Below are 20,752 nucleotides of genomic sequence, written 5' to 3'. Positions count from 1 at the left end.
AGATATAATTCACATACTGTACAATTAACCTATTTAAATTGGACAGTTTGGTGGTTTTTGGTATAGTCAGAGTTGTGCAGTACAATCAATTTTGAAACATTTTCATAATCCTCCCAAAAGAAACCTTATGTCTCTTAATAGTCACTCCTCATGCCCGCCCCTCCTTGCAACCACTAATAGGCAACCACTAATCCCTTTTCTTCATAGATTTGCCTATTCTGGACATTTTACATAAATGGAATCATAAAATGTGGTCTCTTATGACTGGCTTCTTTCTATAATGTGTTCAGGGTTCATGCATGTAGTAGCATGAATCAGTACTTTATTCCTTTTGGGGACCAAGTAATATTCTGTTGTATGGACATACTACCTTTTGTTTATCCATTCATCTGTTGGTGGACATTTAGTTGTTTCTACTTTTTGACTGTTACGAATAATGCTGCGACAAACATTTGTGTACAAATTTTTGTGTAGACATACTTTTTCATTTTTCTTAGGTATAGAACTATGAGTAGAATTACTGGATCATATGATAACTATGTTTAACCTTTTCAGGATCCGCCAAACTGTTGTCCAAGGCAGCTGTGCAGTGTACATCAGTCCCAATTTTTTCATATCTTTGCCAATTCTTGTTATTATAGCTATCATATTGGAATGAAGTTGTCATTGTAGTTTTGATTTGCATTTCCCTAATGAATGATGATGTTGAGTGTATTTTCATGTACTTATTGGCCATTTGCATATCTTCTTTAAAGAAATGTTTATTTAAATTCTTTATTCAGTTTTAAATGGGTTATCTTTTTATTATAGAGTTGTAAGAGTTCTTTATATATTCTAGATACAAGTCCTTTATTAGATATTTGATTTGCAAATATTTTCTCCTGTTTTATGGATTGTCTTTTTACTTTCTGGATGGTGTCCTTCGAAACCATTGCCTAATCCAAGATTTACCTCTCTGTCTTCTAAGAGTTTATAGTTTTAGCTCTTAACATTTAGGTCTTTGATCCATTTTCAGTTAATTTTTGTATATGGTGTGAAGTGGGGGTGGTCCAACTTCTTTCCTTTGCATATAGATATCCAGTTTCCCACTACCATTTCTCAAAAAGACTATTCTTTCCCCCACTGAATTGTTTTGGCACTCCTGTTGAAAATCAGTTGACCTTAAATGTGAGGTTTTATTTCTGGACTCTCAATTCTGTTTCATTGATCTATATGACTACTTCATTCTCTTTCTAACTTTTATTTATAGAATGCCTCATCTGTCTTTTCTACCTGGCAAACTCCTACTTCGTGATTCCTCTACCTTCCTTTTCCCAGATCTTTTACATACCTGTGCATACTTACAGCATAGTGCTCATCACTTGTGTGTGTGTGTGTGTGTGTGTGTGTGTGTGCGCTTGTGTGTCCTTCAGTAGTTAGTAAGCTTTTGGAGAGTTGTGACTGGACCTTTTATTTCCAAATCCCAGAGCTTTAGCACAGTGTCTGACATGTGCTTCGCTATTAATATGTTTATAGGAGGAATAATAGGGATGATGATGAATTTTGTTTTGGATGTGTTCATTTCTAGGTGTCATCAGAACATCCAGGCATTTTTATTTATTAATTGAAATTTTCTTTTTTATTTTACTCATTTGTCAGATATTTATTGGATGCCTGTCATGTGCCAGGCATTATACTAGGCTCTGGGGAATACAATGGCAAACAAAACAACACTCTGCACTCATGAAGCTTTCATTTTAGTAGAGGAAACAGACAGTATACAAATAGTTGAAAATGGTTGCTGATCAAAACCAGCAAGGAAATACAGACTTTGAAAAGAGAGGTCAAGACTGGTGATAATAGAATTTGGAATCATCTTCAAAAAGGTGATACTTTTTATAGGAATGGATGGGATCACCAAGAAATTTGAGCATGTAAAAAAATCAGTACTGCATAGAGAATCTTCAGAATATCTAAATTTTGAGGAAAATGGTTTAAAAAGTAGGAAAACCATGAGTAGAATCCTGGAAACCAAGGGAAAAGAGAAGGGAAAGATATAGAGAATGGTAAAGGTGGATTAAGTCTAAGAAAGAACCATGGGTTTAGGTTGTTAGATAGTCATTAGCAATCTTAATTAAGTTTCAGAGAGTTACTGGGGCCAGTCTTTAAAATATTCAGTTCTGGAGCTTTTTTGCAATAGTGGAATTGTGCCATGATTTTTTTTTCTTACTCATTAATGCTATATTCAGATATGAAGAATTTAAATATATATATGTAGGTGTTTTTCATCTCTTTTCTTATCTCTGTAGGGCTTCATTTTTTTTCTGAGAGACCAGAAAACTTATTCCATAAAGAATCTCTCTCAGACTTGTTAAACGTTGAATTTATTTTATTGTGAAACTTTTGTATCTTTTAATTCCATCATTTCTGCTATCAGAATGTGTTAGTCTTCTTGGGTTAAAAATCACCCGACCACTTATATGAATAGTTGCTATATATACAGATAGTTGAATATGGGCAGCTAACATATAACTTATTTTTGTTTTTTGTTTTTGGAATAGTGACCGAAATGTTGGTTAATGTTCTGAGTATTTGCTCCGATGATGAACTGATGACTGAAGGTGAAGACCAGTTTGATGGTATGATTATTCATTTTACTATTTTTTATTGTGAAATGTATTATAACTTCCCAGCTTCAGTACACACTCTTTTGCAAAACATAGTCATTGTTTTCAAATGACTGTTATTCGATAAGTGACAAGGCACTTTTTCAGATATTTATTTTAAGATTTTAAAATAATTTTAGTGATTTTATTTTGTTTTTCTGTTGGTATGGGGAAGATGATGAATTTGGGGAAGGGGAAATTTGGAAGAAAGATCAGAAGGAAAGGAAAATTGATGGTTTAAAAGGATGTGGTTCTTCATGAATATAGACACTGCTTAGAGAAGGAAGGATAAAAATGGTTATTTCATTGGTACAGAATTCTTAGTGCATCAGAAACATACTTAAACCCCCAGTGTTATTGTTACTTCTTCCTTTCAAAAACCAAAGTAGGCTGTCCCAACTTATGAATGGTTGTGTTCTAAGAAACCACTTGTTAGTTTAGTTTGAGATTCAGAAAGCATTTTTTTCTGTAGAAACAAGGTTATATGTAGTTGTTAGTTTTTATGTAAGCCAACCAGCATGTGCATGTATAGTATAAATTAATACCATAGAAACAAAATCCTTTTTATTGTTGTTTTGAACTTTTTATTTAAAACTTTTAAATTTAAATATTTGTTTAAATTTAGTTGAGTAAACAAGGATGTAAACAACTTGTGAACTGAAAACTATTTCCTTCCATATGCCTCTCACACCTTTGTTGTAGCAGTTTTCATAGTTAGTCAGTATATATATGTTTCCATGTATTAACATGGTTTACATATTGGTAAAATTTAATAGCTACGTATTTCTAAGTGTATTAATATATAATAATTTTCATAGTTTGTTTCATATTATTTGGCATTTGGGTGGCTTTAAATTTTCCTTATTATGAATAGCATGCAATAAGCATATTTGTACAAGTTTTTATTTTCCTTTTTGGAATAAATTTCTTGAAGAGAACTATAGAGTTAAAGAATATAAATTTTAGCTTCATTATTTTAGCTATGAACTACCAAATTACTTTGCAAAAGAACTGGACCAAGATGAAGCGCTTCCAGCAATTAATCTATAGACCTATTTCTCCACAGGCCCACCTCATTGAGTTTTGGTGATTTTTACTTATTTTGCTTGGTGGCTATCCAGTAGTAAATTACAGTTGGTTTAATTTACATTTCCTTGATTTCAGCGATGCTAAGGAAAAAATTACTTTACTTTTCCAACTGTGTAAGCTATCCATTTTAACTGACCACTTATCAAGTAAAATCTAAGTAAAAACTATTTAGATATTTTTCTACTTACAAACAGGTTTTATTCTTAAACCCTGTTGTAAGCCTATTTGTTCAAATTACAAAGTGATTGTGTACAAGTGTCTTCTTATTGCCATCTGTTGGTGGCAGGCAGAGATGTGCTTTTACTCTGGCTTGTAGTTTTGTTAACTGAAATAAATTATATCAGTTCTTTTTTTGGTTTGAGTAATAAGCTTTAATGAATAATATTTATTTTCCCTTATTTTAATTCTCCTTTTCATGTTTGTATAGAAGTTTTTAGTTCTAATATATCTGTCTTTTCCATAAAATTTTAAAATAGTGTTAATTAAATATTTCTTTTCCCTGTTCTGCTACCACCTCTCTAAGACTAGGTCTGGGTTCAGATTCTAGTTCCTTAAAATAACTATGTAGTCTCAGGCAAGTTACTTAACCTTACTGAGCCTCAGTTTTCTTATCTTCAAAATGAAGATAATAGTACCTACTTTATAATATAGATATTGATATAACGACTGAAATAATGTTTGATACATAGCCCACTAATGTTTTCAGATACATTTTTCTGTTAATTTTTCAGATTTTGAGAAATATCGGAGTTCTTATTAGTGTTACATTAAATCTATATCTAAATCTTGGAATTTTTTAAAATATAATATTTAGTTTTCTAAACTAAGATCAAGATCTCTTGCTCTATATAATTAGTTCATTTCTATAATTATTCTGTTTAACATATTTATATATAATTAGTCCATTTAAGTTAGTTTTTCTTTAAAAAATCTGTTATTACCGAGTTAAATTAATACTTTAGTATTTTATATTATTATTATAACTGGTATCTCAACATATTTTCTGTATATAAAGTAATTATATATTTGTGGGTTTATCTTATGTTCAGTAACTTGGATCAGAAAAATTATTTCCTACGGTAATTTTTATTTTGTTTTCCTTAACTTGAAAATATATCATTTGCATGAGACTGATATTATTATTTATTTTTTATATTTTTACCTATAATTTCTTTTTATTCTTTAGAAATTTATATCAATATTGCTGACAATGTGATAAATAGGAGTGGTGATAGGTAGTGCTTTAGTCCTCTTCCTCTAATAAGAAGGAAAAAATTTCCTTAGTAAGTCTAATATAGTACTTGGTTTAGATATCTATGATTTATATGAATATAGACATGGAATCATTTTTTGGGATTCAACCAGGAATAAATATAAAATGTCATTATATTCCTTATAATGAGATTTAATGTGTCTTATCAATATTTTTCCTATCAATGATAAATTATACTTATTTATTCACTTGTTATATCATTATGTTCCAGAGATGAATCACATTTAATCATTAAAGATTAATGATTAATCTTAATGAGGCAATGCAATTTAGTGGACAGGATCAATGATTCAGGTATCTTGGAGCTACCATTATAACTAGCCATGTAATCTTGGAAAAGATAGCTAATTTCTCAGGATGTTCTCATCCATAGATTGAGGAAATAGGATGAAATTTCTTTCCCACTCTTAAATAATTTAAATAATCGGGAGCACCATTTATGACAGTGTTTCTATGGGAAAAAACACTGAGTTCTTCATTTCTTCACCTTTATACTATCAAGTATTAGGAGCTGGGACTCCAAGAAAATTTTAAGAATATGGGTCTGGGAGTTTGTATGGAGGAATGAGAGTGGTTTAAGAGAGAAAGAACATAGAGGAATGGAGGTAAAAGGGCGGAAATTAGGATAGATACTAGGATAGGGCAGGGAAAAGAACTACTGGAACTAGGTTTATTTCCCTTCCTTATTCATATTCCCTTATTTCTTCCCTTTAACTCTGTTCATCTTTTCTCCTTTCCTTTCACCGTGATAGCATGCCTTATGTCCTCTCCTCCTTTTCCTTCTCACCAGTGGAACCATCCTATGGACTGGGCCTGGGGAGAAATCTGACTTAGAAAGAAAATTTGGTGGGGCAAGTATTGCTGTGGAGGCAGAATAAGGGTTTAGCTTGTCTGTGGGGAAAGGGAGAGAGCAAGGTTGGTGATTAGGAAGGAAAGAGTAGTTTTTCTATATTTAAGTTTGAAATCGAGTAAAGGAATAAGTTTCTCTTCTTAAGTGATGGTCTTTGGTTTTGTATGTGTGAGGTTATTTTTAAAGGAGAATAGATAAACATGTTACATGTATAAATGCACAAGAATTTCTTTTAGAGGTATTTATTTAATTAAAGAAAAAATATTTGAACACTTGATTTCTGTGATATTTAGAATGCACACTATTTCAGATAATTTTTTTATCTTGAGTTTGATAAAGGAAATACGTAATCTACGTGCTGTAGTTTTACTAAACTAAAACTTTGCATTTCCTATAATGGAATCACGTATCTCAGCATTAAAGTAGAAGATATGGAAAGCCCAAATGAAACATCTCTGCTGATTTGAAACAATCTGTTGCTGTTTCTGCAAAAAAAAATTCCTCAAACTCTCAGGTTCTATTAGGAACAGAAGGTACATGCTGTTGCTCCTGAGTATGTGCAAAAGTTCTGCAATTCAGATTCAGGAAATTCTGTGCCCTTGTTATTATGGACTGTGGGAGGCTTAGCCTTTCCTTTATTGGGAGTGGATGAGATTTTCCATTGAGGTAGTTTATAAAGTTACCAACATTTCTCTGTATAAACTACAGATTTTTGCAGATGTTGGTATCCTGAAGAACCACATGAGTTTGTACCTCATTTGTGTCATTACCTTTCACTTAACATACTTCCATGGGTGACATACTTCCTTAGGGATATCAGTATAACGTGCGATTGTTGTTAGCACAGTCTTTTATCAGTCTTATGTGTTTTTCACGTGTATTTTTCTGTCCCTAATTTGTCTGCTTTCATTAAATATTATAGTCATTCTTTCTATAATTTCTTCTGAACACATATCTTTTAAGAAATCTTTCCTTTAGAGCTTTACACAGTGGCATCCTTCTTTTATTCGCCAGATCCTACAGTACTACATTTTTCAAATTTCAAATATAAGGGCCTTCATTTTTCTCTCTTTCTTTCTACATTCATTCTTCAGTACCACTGCCAAGTTAAATCTCTATCTTTTTATTTGTCTCAACCACCTTTTCTCCATCATTCACTTCCTTTTTTCTGGACTCTCCATCTGAAGAACGGCTCATATATGGCAATAAAAAAGGTACAGACCAGACAGAGTAACATTGTTTTGAAATATGACTTCATAAGTTATCCTCATATCCATGTAAGTTAGCACATTCGTTGAGTACTGTTTATGCAGAGTCCTCTTGGGCCTTGTGCAAATTTAGTTTAAGTTTTATCTAAGTTAGAATTTGATGTTTTTGGAAGTCATATTCCAAGATATCTGTCTTTCTGTGCATGGAAATATTTTCCCTCTTTTTCATTCCTCTTGTTTTTAAATTTCATTCTTTTACTTATTTGTAATGTTTTGTACTTTTCCCTGCATGATTAGGGGTGTTTGATTGTCTGTCTTATTCCCCAAAGTAATTTTACTGTGGACATTTACTTTAATATTATGCATGACATGTTTGTAGACTGATTTAAAATCCTGATTTGTACTGTTTTTATATTCCAGTGAATTTTTAAATTTGAAATCAGTATTGTTTACATATCATTCAGTTTTACAGATATATAAATTAAGACTGAAAATATGAATATACCTCATTACAGCCATCTTCCCCCATCCCTGTACTCCTCTCCTATTTAAAAAAATTCTATTTCAAAACAGAATGTCCAAAATGACCTATTATTTGAAGAGGATCAAACTTTATGTCCTTACACAAGACACTTAGTGAACTTTGTCTATAAAATGAGGAGATTGAACTTTGCACTATCTCTTAATGTCTCTTCAGATTCTAATATTCTATGATTCTGAGACTTCTAGTAATTTTTTTAACATCTTAAAAATACTTGTGTAGTGCTGGAGTACCTGCATAGTTTTTGACTTGTAAAAGCTGTAGCTTCAGTGCTCATAATATTACCCTTAAGAGCACCATAAACATGGTTGTGGAGCCTATTTTCTCTAAAATATGTTTTTTGTTTTCATCTTTGAAATTGGATTTCTTTTTCTGTTTCCTTGCAGGAAGGTCCAGTCATCTTCTTAGTTGTTAATTATATGTATTTGTGGGATGCTTGAATTTTAAATGAAATGTTCTAGCCCAGAAGACGGTGGTTGTTCAGATCTCTGTATACCTAAAGCCCCTATTGATCTAGTGTCTTTAGCTTTTCCTTAACCTTCGCAACCATGATGCTTCCATATGTGTGTTTTCATCACATTGAAGCACAGTTCTACAGCAGCACACTCTTGGGTTCAGAGTGATTCTAGTTGCTATATATGAGATGACAAGACTGATGAGGTTGTTATTGTTCTTTCTGGAAGCCAAGGAAAGGAAGATAGAACCTTTCAGTGTTTCGTCAGCCAAAGATCCAGTTATTTTGGTATATTCTCTTCTGTATCAGTCATAGGTAGCACAGCTAACCCTTTAGAAATGAAGCATTAGTGATCTAAATTTTAGCCATGTGTTTTTTAAGGAGTCTTTTCTTATTGCTCACTATCCTTGTGTCATAATCACCTAGGGATGTAAGAGCTTGTATATATTTGCATGACCACAGGGGATACCTAGTTCATGAGGTTGTGCATAGTTCTGGGTTACCTGCACAGTAGTCGCTTCATACCACTGTTTTTAGACAGCAAGGGAGCTTATTTTGTCATAGTATGATGATATATTTCCCGCCTGCATGTCAAAGGCTTTTATAATAGTTAAACAGAAGACTATATAGGCTGTTACCAATTCTTATCTATTAGTTTGCATGTCATCATCTCATGAGAATTTAAAACTCTAGGATAGTTGTTATTACTTCATCCTCTGGTTTGTGATTCAGCTGGGCTTTAGTTTCTTTCCCATTGCCGTTTTACGGATTAGTAGTGTGAGAGTCATAGTTTGTAGATTACTTTTCTTTTGTATCTGTATCAGATCCCAGTATTAGACCAGTGCTGAGTTAAACATTGAAGGAGTGAGAAGCTTTTTGGCATGACTTCATCTTAGTCTCTTCCATGTGCGCTGGTGGCAGGGGGCTTGGCGGTGGTTCAGATGAGTATGAAACAGGCTAAAAGAATAATGCAGGCGTGAATGCCCTAAACTTGAGTCTTTCTTTCTATTTATTCCATTGAAAGTAGGTTCAGCTGCAGCCCGGAAAGAAATCATAAGAAACAAAATTCGAGCAATTGGCAAGATGGCAAGGGTCTTCTCTGTTCTCAGGTAATGATACATTTTTCTGAATATTTGTTTTATAGAAATTACTTTTATTGTATTTTGTTACAAGCAGTAGCCTGTTTGACATCTAAAAGCACTGTAGTAGCATTCTTCCTATAAAGAAGTTAGTTATACATTTACATATTGAAGAGGGGAACACAAGTCCCTTCGAAACTAAGGTTTTTGACCCTTGTGATTATTATTGCTCACCTTTGGTGTCTCTTGTCCTTCTGTGATGAAATTACTAAATCTACACATTGAAAATTAGAACAGGATAAGAAGAGGGCACTTTTTAGAGGGCATCTGTTTAGGAACTCTCTTTCGCTGGAGCCACAGATTGTCTTCCTGAGATTAATTCAGGAAGACCAGGCTTACAGGTGTACATGAATGGATCAGTCTTTAAAAATTCATTTGCAAAAGTGATTACATCAGACATTTGAACTTTAAAGCATATAAAATACCGTATTTTCTTAAATGTATAATGCCCATTGATGATGAATCCCACCATATATTAAACTTTTCAGGAAAAACAATATATGTCTCAATTATAAGGTAACCCTCATGTCTGAAACATTTAGAATATGGAAAAATCTATATCTTGGAATTAAGGAAAATATGGTAATAGCAATGCATATCATAAATGATATACATGGCCTACATCTGGACCCATCTCCTCTTTTAAACTAAGTACTTCTTGGAAGTCTCTTATGTTTGTTATATCTCTCTGCTACAGGGAGGAGAGTGAAAGTGTGCTGACACTCAAGGGCCTGACTCCCACAGGGATGTTGCCTAGTGGAGTGTTGGCTGGAGGACGGCAGACCCTGCAAAGTGGTAATGATGTTATGCAACTTGCTGTGCCTCAGATGGACTGGGGCACACCTCACTCTTTTGCTAACAGTACACATAATGCATGCAGGGAATTCCTTCTGCTTTTTAGTTCCTGTCTCAGCAGCTGACACAGGCAGAAAGAATACTATATGATAGGTAGTGTCTGATTAATAATCTGACCAGGGCAGAAAATTGATAGAACGGGTATTCGTTTCAATTGAAAATAATGGTCAGTCTGTCAGCTTTTTGTGAAATGATATGGGAGCAGCTCATATCATAATGTCTGAAATATTTATTCGTTTGTCTAATGCACCTTTTTCTTTTAAAAGCCCCAGTTTCAGAATGTGAATCAAAGATATACCATATCATATTACTAAAATGGAAATGTAATTCCAAGTTCCTTATTTTTTTAATTTATGTAATTGTATTAGACAATGCTTCTATTATCAAATAGTTAATTTTAGAATTAACAATCTGCTTGGGCCCCAGAACATTACTTATGCACTTACTTGCCAAAAGATTTGTGCAAGGTTTTGTATCCTGGTAAATGATGCCAAAATTTGTTTTCTGTGGTGTTTGTCAAATGTTCTATGTATAATTGATTGTCTGTAACATGCTGTTTCCTTCCTCTGCAGATGTAGCTGCTTTCCTAAATCTGTCTGTCTTTCTGTAGGTTAGCTGTATGTCTGTAAAAGTATGTTAAATTACTCTTTCAGACACTTGTGTGTTTTTTGATGTAGAAGCAACTTTGTAGCACCTTTTTTTGAGGTTTGCTGCATTTGTTGCTGCACTTTGTGCATTCTGAACATGAATGTAACATTAGATGTAAGTCATTGTTATAAGAGGTTGAATTTAAATCCTGTAAGTCAAAATTGAAAGGGTGTTATTAAGTGTGCCTTTATTTTGCATGAAAATAAAAAGAATTATACATAAAGCATTCCTGTAATCTGGCTCATTGAATATTTTTTATTAAAAAAACCTAACTTTTTTTGGCGTAAATATTTGCGTAAATACTGGGTTAACTTTTTGAAAGCCCATTAAATAGAAGAGTGTTGTGAATGTTATAGACTATATACACAGTAACTCAAAGTCTAGATTTCTTTTCCTTGCAGTTTTTGGAAAGCAAAAAAATGTAATATCAAAAGCTTAATTTATACGTTTTATTGTAGGCACTTTTGACAGCCCTCCAAGGGTTATTGCTCTATTAAAACAGGCAGCGGCAGATCAGATGTTCTCCTTAGTCGTGATTACCAGTTTCTTTTTGGTGTTACAATTAGTGAAATTTTAAAGCAAAAAGAAAGTTTTAACTTAAATTTTTGAATAAATTTAAATTAGATTGGCTTTTCACAATTTTATTTTGTTCAGTCTCATAATAAATGCTTAAATAAATAGAATTTTCCCTGTAGACAAATAATTTCTACTTATAGTCTATACATGTTCTATTTTATATGTTACTGTGTTGTCTGCTACCACCACTGGCATATGTGAGAAATACAACTGTGTTTGAAATTATAGTTTCAGTTTTTTAATCTGAATGAAGTTTGGTTTTTGAATTTTTAAAAATCTGCTTTTATTCTCTTTATATTCCTTGCCCTCTATTTTTCTTATTGTAAACATTAGAAAAAAAGAATTAGAAAATAATATGATTAAAACAAATTAAGATCTTAAACATTCAATAAAATTAGCAAGTGTTAATAGAAAAGGATGAATTTTAATAGCTTGAAAAATGTTATACCTTTCTTCCTTTTTGTTCAGAATAGGAAAAGAAAACTGAAAGGGTCTCATGCTTAAATAAATCTACACTACAATCATCTCTCAGTTATCCTCGGATGTATTATTACTTTTGCGATATATCCACAGCAAACCTTTCTTTAGATTTCACAATTAGCACCTGCTAATAACATGCTTTGTTTGCAGCTCAGCACTTCTATTCTTAATTTGCATGCAGCCTGAAGCTCAGTTTTCCAACTTTGAAATCACCCCAACTCCAGGGAGAGTTCAAAAGACAACTTGACTGAAGGGACTGTCTGTTTCCAGCATAGAGCAAGTTACTGGACAGTGCTGAGCTTAAGGGGTCCAATTTGGAAAAGAGATAAGGTCCCTAGCCCTAGTGATGGCTCTTGATAGTGTGGTTTGACCATTTGGTTGAAGCGATTTCCCTAGCATAAGATAAACTAATTTTGAAACAAATAATGAAACTCATACAGAAACTTCAACTTTGTGGGGTTTTCTTAAGTTTATCTAACTTTAAATTTTAGTAAGCATGTTTCTTGATGTGAATAAAGAATTAAGTATTACAAAAAGAAAGTCTTTTCTAAGACCTCAGTCCTATTGTCAGAAAATAAAAAATTGTCTTCTTAATAACTTTAAAGTTAATTTATGAACTGGTTTTCAAGTATTTTAAAGAACTGCACAACTCTATTGGAGTAGGATTTGATATTCCTATTTTATATGCATTTTTATTCATGGAAATTTGATTGGGAGCTATATTGCTACCTTCACTAAGACCTATATGGGAAAAGATGTAAACATCTCTTATTTTAGTGTCAAATTTTTCTTCATCATTTATCCTGTGTAGTATTGTGGAATACAGTTTTAACCAGCACTATACTCAAATTTATTAAGGCCACGTCAAGATGCCCTATAAAACTGAAAACAAATAGAGGAAAAATAGTACAGATAGAATTTTGCAATTATCTTTCCAGATTAATGTTTAAGTTCCAAATCACCTTTCAAGTCTAAGCATTTGAGCTTAACATGGTATGCAGTTTTGAGTCTGATAACTATTTTATATTCTGCAAAGAATCTAAGAGCATTTGGAGGCCTCAAGAAAGAACAGAGAATATAATTTGATCTAGAAAATGCTTTTACATATCAAATTAAAAGTCCATAGAATAATTTCAAAAGTATATTGTCACTTTTCATAATGTGAAGATTTTATTAATAGACTTTTAAATTATTGGTACACTCATATAGATACTAATTCTTATAGTGGTAACATGATTTTTTTAATTGCCATATATAATACAAGTTATACAATATTTCATATAAAGTCACTTCTGTTACCACACACACTTTAAAAATATTCTGATTGGCATTTTATTTTTTCCCCAGTTTCTGAATTATAAAGAAAACTGTCTACATTTTGAAGAATAGTAGTTCTAGGACTGATCAGTAGAGATGGGTCATTTTCCCAATTTTCTATTTGGGCAAATTCCAAGAGTATTTTTCAAATGTACAGGGCTAGATTTTTTTAAATGGTGATTTGTACAATGGGTATACAATAAGTATAATATTTTCATTTGTAATATAATTCGAAAGTTAAGGAAAATTAATTATCTTATTTAGTGTTCATCCTACATATTTTGGGCCTCCAATTCATTTTACCATCTGGTTGAGATCAACAACCTTTTCTAATTTAGGCTACTTTAATTCCTTAAATTCATCAATGTCTTAGATTCACATTAATAACTGTTTTGGATAAAATTTATCATTTCTAAATCATATGTACTGCTAAAAGTTTGTTTCAAGAATAATTATTCTAATTGGCCTTATTGTAGAGAAGCAAAATAGAAGAGATGGGGCATTATTGTTCTAAATATTCTGAGTATTCACTTTGGGTAAACTGGGGAATTGGCCATATTGTCAGGCAATATTGTCCTCTTCAATCTTTTGTCCTGGTTCTCAATGTAAGTGGTTATAATTTGAACCCAGAAATGAACCAAAGGAATATTTGAATATAAAATGTATGACTAAATATGTTGAAATTCTCTAAGTGGGGCAGAGACAAGCTTTACCAAGAATGCATTTCTTATTTATATGACCTATACATATATGTCCATATCATGAAACAGTTAGGATATATTGCCTTTAAGACCTCACTTCTGTCTCTTAACTCCTCTCTAGTTGGTAGCTGGGTTTGAAAAGATGCTCAGTAGCCTGTCTTTACTAGAGAATTCAGGGTTTAGTATCTGAGGCAGATTCGAGTTTATGATAAACTGAACATAAATGGATTTTTTAAAGGCTATAAGATGTTAATATCTTTAGATAAGTGGAACACCAATGTTAGAATAGAAAGGAAGTTCCTAGTAGACAAGAGGGGTCCTTTTAGGTTACCTACAAAGAACAGAGTTGCAGACCTTTTCTACTTAGAGTAATTTACCTAGTTTACTGCCCTTAAATTTCATTGCAGCTATACCAACTTTTACAGCTTATACTTTGCCCTATGAATCAGAAGCAACAGGAAAAGCATTGCTGACCTCTTCTAGTTTATATCTTAGGGAACCAACTCGTGATGAGTATTATTTCAGTTAAACATGAAAGTAAAGAATGTCTTGTTTGTTCTTCTGCTACAATTCTACCATCATAATTTCACCCTAGAGAATTTCCTTGTGATTGTGATGGATCTGATATAATAAACATTTGGAAAATTCTAAAGCCATCAAAATACTGAATTCAAGATGGGTAATTAATACTGGAGTGCATTTGCATGGGTGCTGAGGTGTCTGTGTTTACAGTAGGTCTGTGTGTTCTGTGCTCTGAGTGATGTTGTCATAGTGCTGTGTTTAAACTGTGCTGTGTCAGGATTTGGGGAATTTGTATGGGGCTCTCTAATATGGGTACTATTTATGTTAAATTATAAATGATGATGTAGTATGGGGTACTGTGATATTTTAAGTGATCATTGCCTTTTCTGCTGTACAATATGACCCTTCTCATCTCTCTCATTCATTTTGCATGCCTCTGCTCACTTCTGTACAGCCACAGTTGAGGCTATTGAGGCTGAAAAAGGTACGATCAGAGTCCTTGCGCTGGGCAGAGATCTGTGGTGTGTGGGTGGGCATCAGAGAATGTCCTATGGGTGTGTCTTACTCCTAGCTTGCACAGCCCAAGATGAATCAGACTCACTGACTCATCATGTTTAAGTCACATTCCTCTTTCCTTTTTTTTTATCATAAGGACTAGTTTCCATAGTAACAATGTTTTATTTCCCTTTTATAGTATAATATGCAACTAGCATTTAATGGTCTTGAATTCTTTAGAGTGCAGCATGTTATGCTATAAAATCATAGCATTTAAATTTGCATATAAAGATCTATTCCATATTTTGCACAATTCTGTGCTACTCGGATTATTTCTTTCCTAAGTGAAACCTCCTCTGGATAGAGATTTGTTTGTTTTTACTCATTTTTAGTAATTTGCCTGTGAGTGCAGAAGCTGTCACTGTGATTTTTTTTTTCTTTTTTGCTGCAGTTTGGGCTAGTATTTGCTGATAATATTATATTCATGTATATCATGTATTGGCTTCACATTACACATTGCTAATTGCTTTGCTGCCCAACCAATTACTTGGTTCACTTGCACAGACTCTGAGTCCCAAGGATTACACATATTAAAGCAACCAGATTATAACCAGTAGTATGGAGGTCTTTTCTATGCACCTTTTGATAATGTAAGATGCATCATTCCAGATGAAGTAAATGAGAAACTATGACAACTAGATAATTTTGTTTTGTTTTGTTTTGCGGGGCGGGGGTGGGGGTTCCAATGAACATGCGTTGAATGGCCAGTGAATTAAAGACAACATCTCCTAAGATGGAAACTATAAATATTTTTTTGCTATCAGCCAAACACAGATCTAACTCCTGGAGGTATTTTCCACCTTTTTCATTTCATATTGGTGGTGATGGGGTGATGATACCTTGACCTCCAAAATAATTCTGATCTGCTAAATTTTAACTTAACCTCTTTCTCCTCCCAATATCTTGGTACAGATTTGTATGTTAAGGATTAACCTTATTTAGCCTCCTCACTTGCCCCTACTCTTGATGCTGCCTTATTGTGATAGTCACTGATGATCTTAGGGTCTGAGGTAGGAGATAATTGGTGCAGTAGAAATCAGACTAAGACCCTGAGAACATTGCCTGGAGGTTATTTTTGTATTTCTTTAAAAGGGTATGCTAACACTTGTCATCTATGAAACTATCTTATTTATATTTTAAATTTAAACATTTCACATTTTAAAGGGATATCTAGAATGGGATAGGATTCAGTTAAAGTAAGATTTAACAGTTGCTACATAGAGCTAATTTCTTTCTTTTTAAAAATCATTAATTGTTTTTGAAATCTCAGAAATGTTTTTCAATTACTGACTTATCAAATTTGCATTTTGTTAAGCAATACGAGGATTCTCTCCACCACATAGAATCTGCAGTTTTGAAGAGGCAAAGGGTTTGGATAGGATCAATGAGAGAATGCCACCCCGGAAAGATGCTGTACAGCAAGATGGTTTCAATTCTCTGAACACCGCACATGCCACTGAGAACCACGGGACTGGCAACCATAGTGCCCAGTGACCCACGGCTTCCCAGGGACTCTCACATCTCGAGCCCCAAATGGACACATCACCCGAGGAGCTGGAGGGGTCGGCCAAGCTGACTGTAAATGTCACAGTCTCTTTGGAGAAACCATTGTGCTTTTGAGACCCCAGCCCTCTTCTGGATGGAGGCTTGAGGGCCCTGGGACATGTTTGTGCTATCTAATAAGACTGGGTCATCGCTGCCAAGGTGGAGAGCAGTGAGCAGGGGGCTTGGGGCAATTTCCAGTGGAGGGCAACTACACCTCCATTTATGCTTGTGGTTCACACATTTAAGTTTACAAATGAGATTTCTTTTTTCCCTCAGTAGACTTAGATTTTGTTTTCAACCATGACTTCAAATGCAAGCCTAAGAGCTAACATGGACTTTTTCCCCCCCATGAATTGTCTTTAAAGGATGAATTAGCATGGTCTTAAAATACATTTCTGAGGTTACTAAGCTGTATATTGAATTATGAGCAAAATGCTGAGAAACCCAGTTGGCGTTTATACAAAATGATGACCTCAGGTCTACAGTTCTTAAATGTGGCTAATTCTGTAATATAGTCTTGGTATTTTTCAATTATGAATATATAACATATTTCTAGGCAGATTCTCTTACTTGAATACAAATCTAAAATCTTTTTGCCCAGGTCTTTTGAGATTTACACCCCAGAGATTTAAGAGGAAAACCTCTAAAATTTCAAAATTAAGAATTACAGAATTACTCATTTAAGATACTTTAAAAGAAGTTTGTACATTGTCAAAGTAAATTTTAATTCAAATCATGTCTGTAAAACTTGACGTATTTTGTGTATGCATGTTTTCATTTTGCAAATATTTAATATATAGACCTATGATGTACAGGTACGACATGTGTAGGTTACCTAGATGTTATGAGAAATTTTAGTTTATTGTGAGTACTCAAGTTGCTTAAATAGCCACCAGGGTGATTTGCTGCTGGCTTTCTATCATTTTTATGTTTTGATGCAAAGGAAATTTTAATATGTTCTGGAAATGTTTTTGATTAAGCAATGCAGCATAGAAGCAACAATGGTGTTCAATCATTCAGTTGTTAGTGGAAGCATAAAAGTCAAGACTGCATGTTGAACATTTTTTTGATAGCTACAGAACTGCTTGGTTAAACTAAATGGAACCATGTGCTAATTTTTCACAATTATTGACCTGTATTGATTGCCACTGTAGTTTGGTATTTCCCTTTGCTTTGGTGGCCTGCTTCCCTCATGCCCTGGAATACAACTTAGAGTTCCAGGCAGCGGAACCATCTATTGTTTTGTTTGCCAGAAAGTGCACCCTGTATGGTCTCCTGTCTAAGTTGGAAATATTATGCATGTGCAGGACTATTCGAGTATTTTATAAACAGTAGCACACAATAAATTCCATGCATGGGCCGCTGCTCCTATCTCTGTGTTGGGTTTTATTTGGAAGATGTAGTCCGATTTGACCTTCTCATGCCAATCAGAAAATCCTGGTAATAGAATTGGGCTATATCCTTCAGAGATTATCTCATGGATAGTTCATGGTAATTTGATGAATTAAATTCTTCATAAATTTCGCTTTTTTTTTTTTAAACTTTGGTTACTCTTTTACATGAACATTAGTAACTGAGCACTAGAAGACTGGATGCCTATTATAGGCCTAAATCTAATTAAAATCACTGTTTATTTAATTTTTAATTGAAGGAAAAATGTTATTGTCTAGAATTTTGTTACAGTAGTATTGGAAATTTAGTGGATGTTTTAACAATAAGAAAAAAGATATCAGTGATATTGCATTTTCCTGATACTCTTTCTTTGTCATGATCAAAATAAACACAGATTTTGACAATTGAGGGAAATTAGGATATTGCTCAACATTTTATAGTAATATCATATAGCAATTTTAATTACAGCTTTCAATAATAAGTGTAATGATACACATTATAAAGCATTAATTTAGCTCAAGATACATATACTTGCCTAATTCCAAGATACATATACTTGCCTAATTCCAAACAGAACTAAAATTGATGATTATTACAGCTTCTACTTACTATAATATTAAAAGTCCATGAACTGACTTTAAAGTTACTATGCACTGCATACCTTAAAGATTCTTCTTGATGTTATTGTTTTCTGAAAACTGCACCTCTGACTTAGCAGCTTAACTAGTATATCAGTACCAGTAACTTCCTTAGCACATAGGTCCATCACTATAGTGTTTGTGGGAATCATGGGTAAATATAAAGCGTCATTAGCAAACTAAGAAGAATTTTGTGTTAATGGTAACAAAAAGGAGAAAGTAAGAGAAAGGAACGGAACTGAGAAAAAGTGGTATACATGAAGAGTGGTAGACTGTCACCCAGTGCTTCACAGATCACACTTCCTACCTGTTGAATAGGAACCTCTTTCTAGTCTTCTTAACTAGTTTCACAGTGAACCATAGAAGTATTTTTAAGTTTTTTTTTAATATAACCCGTGATGAATACAAATTGTATCTACCAGAGCAAGTAGTAGTGAAGGTAAAAGTAAATATTCGATATCAATTTTTTTCTGTATAGTATCTCCTTTTATATCCAAAGATGACACTTCTGAGTTAGAAAAGACCATCTGACTTCTTATACCTTGTGCAGTTGAGCCATTATTAACAGAACTCAAAAATCTTTAGATGTTCTGCCAGTTACATTTGAAGTTGACCTTTGCTTAAAGTGGATCCACCCTATTTTGTTCAGGATTTTTGCCTATTGCAACTGATTTTCCTTTGTCCACAGCTGTTCTTTATAATGTTATGTAATGTTTTCCTTTCTCCTTTTTGCATCCTTAACACTTTTCTTCCACCTTTTCTGCTTGTAGTTTGTGCTTTCTACAGTTTGGGAATCTATTCTCTACATCTGTTCATATGTAAATTTTATGCCACATCCAGGACCTCATTGCAAGTGGTTCTGCTCCCCAGTTTGACAATGTTCACAGAGGCAGGTAAGTGATATATATAGTTGGGGCCAGATATAAACATAAAGTCAGAACTTGCAGTAATACAGGAAAACATAGTTTATGTAGAGTTCAGTCCTATCCTCAGTTTCTTGGAACATACCCCCAGTGGATACGGTAGACTACTATAGTCCTCTTTTGAAATAAACAGGTGAAGTGCCTCTAATGACATTCATTCAGAAAGTGTCTTGCTGTCCTTTTAGGGAAAGTGAATTTTACAAATTAATTCTGGATGTTTTCCTTACAATTGATTTCCTTCTGTACCATTTCTATCCTTTTTTGGATATTTTGTTTGTACTTAGGCCTAGATTGGTTATGGTTGGGTTGTGTTTGAGCAGTTTCTTATGCTAAAAAAGGCTTTGGACTTGGACTCACCCTGGGTCTACATTGACATCCAGAAACCCAGGGGTTCCGGGGCTAGTGCTTGCCTTTTCCAACCAAATATTGGCTTCTGAACTAATCCCAAGGGTTTTTCCTTGACGCCGTGGACTGAGAGCAGTAATAATGCTGCCTTAGACCCAGGAAGAAGTAATATTCATCTTTCCTTAACCTGCCTGGCCTTTGGTGAGTTTGGGAGTGTTGACAGAGTTCTGAGCCTTCTTGGCAGAGAAGGAAGGTCAGAAAGAGAGAAGTTCATGGGCAGGGGACCAGGTCCTTCCTTACCTTGTTGGCAGGGCACACCTAATCACAGATACCCAGCATTTCAACAGTTTGCAAAGGCAAGTGATAGGAAGGGACAGCTGCAAGTCAGCCACAACCTAGATCTAAGGAGATCAAGCATTCATTTCACTTGGAAGAAATAGAGAAGAAAGGAAGCCGAGGGCTTAGCAGGGTAAGTTACTTTTCCATCAACCACTTTGCTCGTTTAGTTTATTGAGTAAAGCATTTATCACCCCAGGGAGTGTTAATCACTGATTAAGCAGCTGAATGTGTGAGTGATAGCAATGTTCCTAATGTATTTCTTCTTTTTCTCTTTCTCTTTCTCAAACCCATTTGAGGATCTGCAATGGCTACTAGCTTTACTCCTCTTCCTTAGCTCTCCAAAGACATTTTGTATCTGCTGGTGAATTAGAGAAAATTAGATGGGCCTTCCTGGTCAGCAGATGGTGAGAAGATGAGTGTGGTTTAGGTGAAACTTAAGGCTTTTGGTGATAAGGAAGAGTAAAGATAAGAGATCTAGGCCTGGGAATAGGCTAATATTTTAGGGAATTTGGAGTTGAAGGATAGAAGGTTTTCTAGGCTCTCCAGTTCATGTCTCCTTTCCTCTACTTGGTTTTGGTATTTTCTCATATACTGGCAATAAATTAGAGTTCAAGTCACTGGGGATGGCTAGAAAAAAGTTAAAATGATTCCCTTTCAAGGTGGGGTAGACTCTGAAAAATTCTGAAAGCTTACTATATATAATTCTTTCCAATTTCT

The 20,752-nt window shown here is 33.9% G+C and overlaps 1 protein-coding gene across 4 annotated transcripts in view; it reads left to right on the top strand.

The window, feature by feature from the left end:
* The window catches only part of PPP3CB (protein phosphatase 3 catalytic subunit beta), a 43,483-nt gene extending 25,714 nt beyond the window's left edge, over positions 1 to 17,769 (top strand). Inside the window, exons 10-14 of one of the 4 annotated variants that reach the window (XM_039872136.1) lie at positions 2,541 to 2,618; positions 9,088 to 9,169; positions 9,897 to 9,994; positions 14,753 to 14,782; positions 16,169 to 17,769. In XM_039872136.1, the coding sequence (XP_039728070.1) occupies positions 2,541 to 2,618; positions 9,088 to 9,169; positions 9,897 to 9,994; positions 14,753 to 14,782; positions 16,169 to 16,347 (467 nt within the window). In that variant the 3' untranslated portion in view covers positions 16,348 to 17,769. Of the gene's footprint in view, positions 1 to 2,540; positions 2,619 to 9,084; positions 9,170 to 9,896; positions 9,995 to 14,752; positions 14,783 to 16,168 lie in introns of all 4 variants that reach the window. The other 3 variants (XM_039872135.1, XM_039872137.1, XM_039872138.1) reach the window with 3 other exon arrangements.
* Positions 17,770 to 20,752: the final 2,983 nt, after the last annotated feature.

The sequence above is a fragment of the Pteropus medius genome, unplaced genomic scaffold, assembly GCF_902729225.1.
Source record: "Pteropus medius unplaced genomic scaffold, Ma_sr-lr_union100, whole genome shotgun sequence".
NCBI classification, from domain to species: Eukaryota; Metazoa; Chordata; class Mammalia; order Chiroptera; family Pteropodidae; genus Pteropus; species Pteropus medius.
Note: the sequence above shows the minus strand (reverse complement) of the source record. Positions and strands in the feature narration are given on the sequence as shown.